Raw genomic sequence first — 10,227 nt, 5'->3', positions numbered from 1 at the left:
TGCTGGGAAGAACAGGGCTAGCTTCCAGCTTGGTTTTCAGAACTACAGTGAGTCTAGGAATGGCCTTCAACTGGGTGGCTGTTGAAAGTTCAGCAGAGTTAATTAGCAGAAGTGGCTCAGTAAAGCAGTGGATTTGGTGGACTTCATTCCCACCTGCTCTTATACCAGGAATGAGGACGCAAGAGTGTCTTAAAATTCAAGTCACAGGAATGTGTGGAGCTTCTTGGCTCTGAAATGGGGGCTCCGAGGTGGGGCGGGGGGGGTTGGGTAGGGAGGGTCTAATGGCGTGCACCCACTCTCCACTCAGCCAAGAAGTTCACTGGGTGACTTGGGCTCCGTCACTGCCTCCCCTCCGTGAGGGTGAACCCCGCTCATACCCACAGGCTGGGACCCTCATGCATCCCCTGCTTTGGAGACGTGAGGGAGCGCAACGCTCTCCGCCTCCCTTCTGCCCCATTCACAAGCCAGATGGGGGGCGGTTGAGCCTTTCTCTAGCTCCTCTCTCCTCCTACCATGATCTCGGGCTGGCAGAGGAAGAAGTTTGAGGGGTGGCAGGGTCCCTGCAAAACTGCCCCCCTCCGCAAGCCAGATGGGGGTGGGTGATGGGGAGGCAAGGCCCCCACTCCTTGGGCTAAGACGTCCCAGGCCCATCTCCACTCCCCGGAGTGGGAAGTTTCGATTCAAGGTGGGCTGTGGGGGTGTTAGGATCCCAGATGTTGTTGTTTAGTCGTTTAGTCATGTCCGACTCTTCGTGACCCCCTGGACCAGAGCATGCCAGGCACTCCTGTCTTCCACTGCCTCCCGCAGTTTGGTCAGACTCATGCTGGTAGCTTCGAGAACACTGTCCCACCATCTCGTCCTCTGTCGCCCCCTTCTCCTTGTGCCCTCCATCTTTCCCAACATCAGGGTCTTCTCCAGGGAGTCTTCTCTTCTCATGAGGTGGCCAAAGTACTGGAGCCTCAGCTTCACAATCTGTCCTTCCAGTGAGCACTCAGGGCTGATTTCCTTCAGAATGGAGAGGTTTGATCTTCTTGCAGTCCATGGGACTCTCAAGAGTCTCCTCCAGCACCATAATTCAAAAGCATCAATTCTTCGGCGATCAGCCTTCTTGATGGTCCAGCTCTCACTTCCATACATCACTACTGGGAAAACCAGAGCTTTAACTATACGGACCTTTGTCGGCAAGGTGATGTCTCTGCTTTTTAAGATGCTGTCTAGGTTTGATGTTGTAGGTGGTGCTATTGAGCCGCATCAAAATATTGGAAGTCGAAACAAAACAAACAAATAAATAAAAATTATAAATATAATAAATATCATACCAATAACTAACTTTGTTGGTCTCTAAAGTGCTACTGGAAATAATTTTTTTGTTTTGTTTTGTTTCGACTACGGCAGACCAACACGGCTACCCACCTGTAGGTAAAATATTGGAGGTGTGTCACACAGAAATATGTACTGAATTTCAAAACAGATGCTCTTCCATAAGGGATTCCAACTTCCAAGGTACGACTGTATTGTGAAGGAGAGGATCGCGGCCCCTCCCCCGCCCAGCAGGGGGGGCTTCGGCTCTGGAGGACTCTCCCTCCCCTTCGGATTTCCTCTCCTCTCTAGGAATGCAGCTCAGTGCCTTTTAACCCTTAGCAAGCCGAGCAAACCCAGCCCTCGCCCTGAAAAACCACAGGCTTCATAAACACCTGCTAGGCTAGGCTTCCTCAATGTTCTGAGACTCCAATTCCCATCATCCCTGACCACTGGTCCTGCTAGCTAGGGAGCATGGGAGTTGTAGGCAGGTTTGAGGAAGTCTGTTAACTAGGCCCTGCAGAGGCAGTCTACCTGAAGTCTAGGCTTAATGGGGACTCGACCTCCATTCCTGAGGAGATTTCCTCCCAGTCCTCTCCTTGCCCTTGTCCAAGATGGCGGTGGTGCCTCCTCCGCCCGCTTCTTGCGTCACATCCTATCCTCAGTGCCTCTCCTAAGATGGCGCCTTCGATACCTGCCCTATCGCTCCCTTTTCCAGCATGACGGAGCCCTCCCTTCCGCCCTGTTCCAAAATGGCGCCTTTGGTGTTTTGGCGCGCACAGCCGCATCCCCCACCGCCTCGAGGACCGGAAATAACGCGACGGAAGGGCGGGGCGTGCAAAAGTCCTTCCTGCCAATCACTTCCTGCACTGAGAGGGAAGGGAACCGGGAATCTGTCTTCCTCTCTTCTGGAACCTGGTTAGTCTCTTCTGCCATAGGGCAAAGTGGGGAGAATTCAGGGTCCCGGGGTGCAGGGGGAGGGTGCGTGGGGGGACCCACCTCTCGGGTGGGGATGCGTCCTGGGGTCCCCCCCCGCTCCTTCCTGTCACGGGAATCGCAGGAAAGGCTTTGGCTGAGGGGCTTCATAATAATAATAATAATAATAATAATAATAATAATAATAATAATTTATTATGCATGTCCCGCCCATCTGGCTGAGTTTCCCCAGCCACTCTGGGCAACTTCCAATCGAGTGTTAAAAACAATACAGCATTACATATCAAAAACATCCCTGTGGGTTAAACCACAGAGCCTAGGACTTGCCAATCAGAAGGTTGGCGGTTCGAGTCCCCGCAACGGGGTGAGCTCCTGTTGCTCGGTCCCTCCTCCTGCCAACCTAGCAGTTCAAAAGCACGTCAAAGTGCAAGTAGATTAACAGGTACCGCTCTGGCGGGAAGGTAAACGGCGTTTCCGTGCGCTGCTCTGGTTCGCCAGAAGCAGGTTAGTCCTGCTGGCCACATGACCCAGAAGCTGTACGCCGGCTCCCTCAGCCAGTAAAGCGAGATGAGAGTTGCAACCCCAGAGTCGGTCACAACTAGACCTAATGGTCAGGGGTCCATTTACCTTTAAACAGGGCTGCCTTCAGATGTCTTTTAAAGATAGGATAGCTGCTTATTTCCTTCACATCTGAAGGGAGGGCGTTCCACAGGGCGGGCGCTACCACCAAGAAGGCCCTCTGCCTGGTTCCTTGTAACTTGGCTTCTCTCAGTGAGGGAACCATCAGAAGGCCCTCGGCGCTGGACCTCAGTGTCCGGGCTGAACTATGGGGGAGCTGATGGGTCTCAAATCTACAGTGATGCAAAGATGGGGTTCAGCATGCTGAGTGGACAAAACCGAGAGGGGGTCCAAAGGTCAAGTGGGGGGCAGATGGGGCTCCTCGACCCAGAAAGGGAACCCAGCTAGGAGAAGGAAAACTCTGATCCTGAACCTCCTTCAGAAGAAAAGGCTGAGGAGTAAACCTTCCACAAACCCAGAGTGGATTCCCTAAGGTGGTTGGGTGACACTTTGTACGCCTCCTTCCAGCACCTTCTGCAGTCACTTTGGTGCTGCTCACAAAGCAAATTGACTTCACCCTCAGAGATGCACTCCATTGTTAATTCTTCAATTTGACATTTAAATTTAGATCAACCAGGTGAAGCAAAATGCCGATGGGGTGTTTGTGCTTACCTACGCCAAAATCTCAAGGGCTTTATTTTCCCCACACTTGATGCTTTATGTTATTGCTGCTGTTGTTGTTATTATTAATATTATTAGAATTATACAATCGTAGAATTGTAGAGTTGGAAGGGATGCCAAGGGCTGTCTAATCTAAGGTTACCAGACATCCCTGTTTCCCAGGGACAGTCCCCAGATTTACAAATCAGTCCTCTGACAAAATCCATCTATTTAGTAGGAAGTTGAAAAGTGTCCCTGGATTCACTGAAAAAAATTTGGTAACCTTAGTCTAGTCCAACCTTTTCAGTGCAGAATCCAACTACTACTACACTTATTACCCAAGGCAGATTAAAATTCTTTATTAATAAGAATTAAACCAAGACTCATCCACGCCTGCCCAAGGAACATTTTTCTTCTCCTGACAGTGTGTCAATCTTACAACAATGTATTTGTTTTGTAGTTTTTTCTAGCACCTCTAATTTGGACAGATAGGACTTGGCAGAAGACTACAGGTTACTTCCAGTCTCTTGGGGGCTTCCTGAGAGCCCAGATGGATGAGCAATACTCAGCTGGCCCTGAAGCAGGAAGAGGCCATGTCATCAAAACCGAGAGCAGTGGGGGATTCTGGGAAAATTCTGTGAAGAAGATCCTGGGAGAGGAGGACATTGTCCGCTCAGATGTGCAGAGCCAGCAGCTCAGGCAATTCTGCTACCAGGAGGCCAAAGGACCCCGAGAGGTTTGCAGCCGACTCTACTGCCTTTTCCGTCAGTGGTTGAAGCCAGAACGGCGTACGAAAACCGAGATGCTGGACCTGGTGATCTTGGAGCAGTTCCTGGCTGTCCTTCCGCCAGAGATGGAGAGCTGGGTGAGGGAATGTGGAGCGGAGACCAGTTCCCAGGCGGTGGCCCTGGCCGAAGGATTCCTCCTGAGTCAGGCAGAGGAGAGGAAGCAGGCAGAGCAGCAGGTGAGAGAGACTTTCCTCTAGATCTCCCAGGGTCTTCCATCATGAGGGAGAGGACCCCCAAATTCTCAGCTAATGGCTCTTGTTTTTTGGAAAGCATTCAAGGAATGAGATCTGATACCCCTAAATTGTTTGCTTCTGCCATTCCTTTTCTAACCCTTCTCCTCATTCTCTGTTTGGAATCCTTGTTGAGGTTCCTGCTTTGGAGGGAGTTGGACAAGATGGCCCTTGGAATCCCTTCCAACTCTTAACATTCCATGATTCTTTTATTTCAGGGAAAGGATCTGTTTACAGAAATGGGCTGGTATTCCTCTGAGGCAGAGAGAACTCCGTTGGACATCAAAGAGAGGCCACAGGGTATGGAGGATTGAGTTGTTTTTCTGTTTGGTCACATTCCGTGAATCCTGAAACTCATCCAGGGGTTCCTTGAATCTTCTTGGGGGAAAGCCCCAAGGAAGGGAAGACGCTAAAATACGAAATGGGTACAAACGTCCAAATGCACTCTGCGGGTGAGTTTCTAAGGCCCATCTGTCGTTAGAGCTTCACTGCTTCACCTCTGAGAGAAGCATGCACACCTGGCTTCACACTTACCTTTGTCTCTTGCAGGTGACGGAAGGATGTTGGCAAGACCTTCTCATTCATCTCTTCATGGGGGAGGAGGGGAAGCGGCCGCTGTGGAACCAGATCAGGTAGCAGGAATGAGCATATTGTGGAAAGAGGCTGATGGGTGGGATAGTCCGGGTGCCTCTGGGCCCAAGCAAATCTCACTCTTCCTCCACTTTGTTTCTGGCCAAGCTGCCCTGAACAAAGACCAAATAGGCCTTTCTAGAAGGTCAGGGTGCTGAAAATAAGGAACAGCCGCCTTGCCTCAACTAGCCTTACTGTTGCTTGCATTATTTCTCGGTCACCGTTTTCTTTCTTTATTGTTGAATACTATAATAGGCTTCTAAGCAGTTGAGAAACCATAAAAACAGTAGCCAGGATTCACCTTCAGGGCTTTCCTAGGTCTCCTTTTGCTTCCCATTTGCCCCCTGAAGAACAGCACACAGAGAGAGTACAGAGGGGATCCTCCTTCTCCCCCGGCAAATTGGAACACTTGTGCCAAGAGAATTATTTGAGGAACACCATGTTCAGTTCCACCCATTTACAACAAAATTAATACTCACCATTGAAAGACACAATAGAAGAATTTATTTAAAATATAAAAATTATAATCCATAACTAAAATGTGCAGCAAATCAATTCCTTTAAAACAACACAGCCATTAACAGGCAGAAAACACCAGATCAATGTCTAGTCGATCATCTTTACGCTATATGAGGACATTTCCCTTTTTCTTTTAGGGTTCAGTGCGCTTTGAAGATATCACTGTTCCTTTCACAGATGAGGAGTGGGTGTTGCTGGATCCTGAACAGAAAGCTCTGCATAAGGAAGTCATGGAGCAGAATCGTGAGATGATGGACTTGTCAGGATTTCGGTCCCTACGAGCTGCACGAGCTGCCAGGAAGCAGCAAAAGCTAAAAGGTTGTTGTTTACATCAGGTGTAGCTGACCGGGGGAAAGGAAGTCTGAGCCGGTTCTCAGACTGTCCTCAGTGTAACCGGGGCGGAGTTACACTTCTTTCTTCCGCTCCTGGACTGGAGCAGTGTTGAGTCGGAGAACTCTAAGCTGGACTACTCAGGACGTGCAGTCATGTGTACAGTGGTGCCTCGCAAGATGAAATTAATCCGTTCCGTGAGGCTCTTCGTATAGCGGTTTTTTCGTCTTGCAAAGCAAGCCCATTGACAGCTTAGCGGATTAGCGCTATTAGCGGTTTAGCGGCTTTTAGCGATCAGCTGTTAAGCGGCTTATCAGCGGATCAGCTGATAAGCGACTTAGCGGCCTAGGAAAGGGGGGGGGGAGGGAAAAAACCCACAGGAACTCGCAAGACATTTTCGTCTTGCGAAGCAAGCCCATAGGGAAATTCGTTTTGCGAAGCGCCTCCAAAACGGAAAACCCTTTCGTCTAGCGGGTTTTCCGTCTTGTGAGGCGTTCGTCTTGCGGGGCACCACTGTATTTTCTATGCAGTTTTAATAAAGTAGATGAAGTCTACAAACTGCCTTTTCTTCTGATGTTTGCTCAGGAGAAATTGGTGTGCTTTACTCATAAGAGACAAGTCGCCTAATTATCGGTCTCTCTGGACTAAAGGAGGATTCCTGGATGGTAGCCAGAGAGTGACCACCGGACTAATCGCCCCGGAGTGCTTTGGGATGCTGGCAATGCTCCCGGGCGGGCGATCTTCCAACAGGACTTTCTCGGTAAAGCTCCCCGTTGAATCATAATACAGTCATACCTCGTGTTGCATACGCTCCGTGTTGCGTACGTTTGGGATAAGCACGCTCACTGCCTGGAAGTGTTTCTGGAACACGTGTGACCCGGATGCGCAGAACACTTCTGCACACTTTGCGCATGCACAGAAGCGCCCAAATCGCGCTACTTCTGGGTTTTTTGTTTTTGTTCTCGTGCGTTCCCGTTACGTAAACGGATCACATACGTAACACGTGGTTCCACTGTATGTTCTGAAATGTAATATGTATATCTCTATGTGACAAACCTCTAATATTTTTATGGAGCTCAACAGTGCCACCTACAATATCTGTGACTCTTAACACCCGTACAGAACATTTTGAATAGGGAGATATCTACTGTTTCATCTGTGACCATTCTTTCTCCAGGTAAAAGAAAAATCCTTCCCAAGTTGCCACTGGAAGGAGTTTTTTATTTTGTTTCGCCTACGGCAGACCAACATGGCTACCTACCTGTAACTATTCTTCCTCCAGGTATTATTACTACTATTGTTATTATTCTTTTTATTTCAGATTTAAAAAACCTCAAAGCAGTTTACAAACTATGTTAAAAGTCAAATAAAACAATCCAGAATAAAACAGTACATAAGAAAGTCAGCCTAGTCTGAGCTGCCAAGGCCTTTCCAAATGTAGGCTTTTGTTTCTCCAGTAGTTTCTCCTAGGCTCTTTTGATGAGGCTACTGACCTTGGAGATGAAGCGGATTCGATGATAGGACCAAGTAAAATCTTATCTGAGAAAAGAGCCAGGTTTTCTAATTTCAGGATCTCATAAATATCATCCTTGATGCCAGTCAACAAAGCTAATGAACCCTTTAGTAAGACCTCACAGATAACTCCCTTCAGTTCTTCCCTTATGAAAAGCACTCGTTGTTAGCATTTCACCCCTCCCTTCTGGGAGAATCGTATGATCTGGTGGTCAGAGAGAAGGGGGAGGGAACTGTGTCTTTAATCTTCCTTTTCCTGACTCTGAGCCTCGTGTTTAGGGAGTGTGATTTCATCTCTGCTGTAGATAAGATGTGTGAGTAAGAAGCTATACCACACAGTCTGTATATTCTGTAAATAATTCTGTAGCTTGTAGAAATCAAGAAGAACTGCTTCAAAACTCTTGCAGCCCCATCTACGTTTATTGAACCTCTGACGGTGGTGCTCATAATGCACAGTTGTGAGTCCAGGTTTCCGGATTATGCTGAAGGTGTTCCTGTCGGGGTGCATAGCAGGTTCCAGACGTGGACAAACCCTGGCATCAATCCACACTCATTAGCATTGTTCAAGCATTGAGGGCTAAATTTCCTCCTGAGGCTCTGATCTGTTTTTCTCTTTGTTGCAGGTGGTGATCAATTAGAAATGAAAAACAAGGGAGAAACCGGGGAGAAACTATATCGGTGTTTGGAATGTGGAAGGAGATTCAGTCAGGAATCCCAACTCATGTCCCATCAAAGAATCCACACTGGGCGCAAACCCTATCAGTGCTTGGAATGCGGAAATACCTATAGTCACAGAAGTACTCTCATTGCCCATCAAAGAATTCATACAGGGCAGAAGCCTTATCGGTGCTGGGACTGTGGAAAGGGTTTCAATCAGAGGGCCAATCTCGTGGCACATCGAAGACTTCATACTGGGGAGAAACCCTATCAGTGCCAGGACTGTGGGAAGTGTTTCAGTCAGAGGAACAGTCTCGTGGTACATCGAAGAACTCATACTGGTGAGAAATCCTATCAATGCTTGGAATGTGGAAAGTGCTTCAGTCACAGCTTCACTCTCACTTGCCATCAAAAAACTCATACTGGAGAGAAATCCTATCAGTGCTTGGAATGTGGAAGGAGCTTCAGTCAGAAGTCCGGTCTCACTTCCCATCAAAGAACCCATACTGGGGAGAAACCCTATCAGTGCCTGGAATGTGGGATGAGGTTCAATCGGAAAGGTAGTCTCACTGCCCATCAAAGAATTCATACTGGGGAGAAACCGTATCAGTGCTTGGAATGTGGAAAGAGCTTCAGTCAGAACTCCACTCTCATTACCCATCAAAGAAGTCATTGTGGGAAAAACTAACAATGATTGGAATATGTACTGAGCTTCAGTCAGAGCTCCTCTCTCACTTCCCATGAAATAATTTACACGGGGGGAAACCTTGTCAGATCTTCAAATACAGAAAGAATTCCGCAATCTCACTGCCCACCAGTGAACTCACAATCAGGAGAAGCCATAGCCATGGCTGTGTACAGAACTAAATTTTAGGGGACTTTACTTAATAGGTAGATGAGGATTGCAACCATGTTTTTGACCTTTGGGGACCCAGCACAGAAGTCGACCGTGTCTTTAAGGACCATGGAGTATGGGTATGCCAATAATAAGAGCAATAAAAGCAATTTATAACAATCAGATGGCAAATTTGATTATAAATAATGAGTTGACTGAATATTTTCCAATCCAAAAGGGGACTAGGCAGGGATGCCCTCTCTCCCCTTCATTCTTTATACTTACCTTGGAGGTTCTGAATGATGTAATAAGGGAGGAATGGAATAAAATTAGGAAGAAACTCATATAAACTTAGAGCCTTCGCTGATGACATGCTGATAATGGTAGACGAACCAGTAGATAGTATACAAGAATTAATGGCAAGGATAGACAATTTTGGGAGAGTGGCGGGGCTCAAAGTAAACAAAGAAAAAACTAAGGTCATGGTTAAAAATTTGGGTGAACAGAGGAAAAAATACAAGAGAGGAATGGTCTTCAAATTGTAAAAAAAGCAAAATATCTTGGAATTCAAATAACAATGAAAAATATTGAATTATTTGAAGAGAATTACAATAACATTTGGAAAGGAATCAAAAAGCAATTGGACATTTGGCAAAGATTAAAATTATCACTTTGGGGCAGGATTTCTACGATAAAAATGATTGTATTACCGAAATTGTTATTTTTATTTCAAATGCTCCCAATAACCAGTAATTACCAGATATTTGAAGGATGGAGGAAGGATATTACACAGTTTGTTTGGCAAGGAAAGAAGCCAAGGATAAAGTATAAAATATTAACAGATTCCAAAGAAGGGGGGGGGTTGGATTACCTAATTTGAAACTTTATTATTTTGCAGCCAGTTTCAGGTGGGTTAAAGATTGGATTTTGCTGAGGAATGCGGAGATCTTAGATATTGAGGGGTGGAACAACCGATTTGGTTGGCACTTATATTTGGCATATGCTAAAGTGTTAAATAATAAAGATTTCTTAAATTATATAATAAGAAGGCCCGTATATAAAGTTTGGGAAAGTCATCTTTGGTTACTTGAACCGAAAACACCCTGGTGGGTTTCACCATCAGAGGTCATAGGAATTAAAAAATTGAACATGGGAGAGGTCTGGCCAACCTACCATGAGTTAGTAACAAAAGAACAAGGTATTTTAAAATTAAGAGCATATGAAGAAATTAAAGAGCATTGCAGTAGTTATCATCAGATAGCAAATTTGTTTA

The 10,227-nt window shown here is 46.7% G+C and overlaps 1 protein-coding gene across 1 annotated transcript; it reads left to right on the top strand.

Moving 5' to 3' along the window:
• Positions 1-3,866: 3,866 nt before the first annotated feature.
• On the top strand, positions 3,867-9,569 carry LOC307199176 (zinc finger protein 213-like). The gene is made up of 6 exons (XM_079946909.1): positions 3,867-4,417; positions 4,690-4,771; positions 5,021-5,103; positions 5,758-5,938; positions 7,128-7,232; positions 8,086-9,569. The coding sequence occupies exons 1-6, from the start codon at positions 4,004-4,006 to the stop codon at positions 8,805-8,807; spliced, it is 1,587 nt and encodes a 528-aa protein (XP_079803035.1). The 5' UTR covers positions 3,867-4,003; the 3' UTR covers positions 8,808-9,569.
• Positions 9,570-10,227: the final 658 nt, after the last annotated feature.

This window comes from Podarcis cretensis, assembly GCF_951804945.1.
Source record: "Podarcis cretensis genome assembly, chromosome: 12".
Taxonomy (NCBI): Eukaryota; Metazoa; Chordata; class Lepidosauria; order Squamata; family Lacertidae; genus Podarcis; species Podarcis cretensis.
This window is presented reverse-complemented; position numbering and strand designations above follow the sequence as displayed.

Coding starts and splice junctions, on each gene's coding strand:
- LOC307199176 (XM_079946909.1), top strand. CDS start 4,004: ATGGATGAGCAATACTCAGCTGGCCCTGAAGCAGGAAGAGGCCATGTC. Junction 5,104..5,757: donor CCGCTGTGGAACCAGATCAG/GTAGCAGGAATG, acceptor TTTTTCTTTTAG/GGTTCAGTGCGCTTTGAAGA. Junction 7,233..8,085: donor TGTAACTATTCTTCCTCCAG/GTATTATTACTA, acceptor TCTTTGTTGCAG/GTGGTGATCAATTAGAAATG.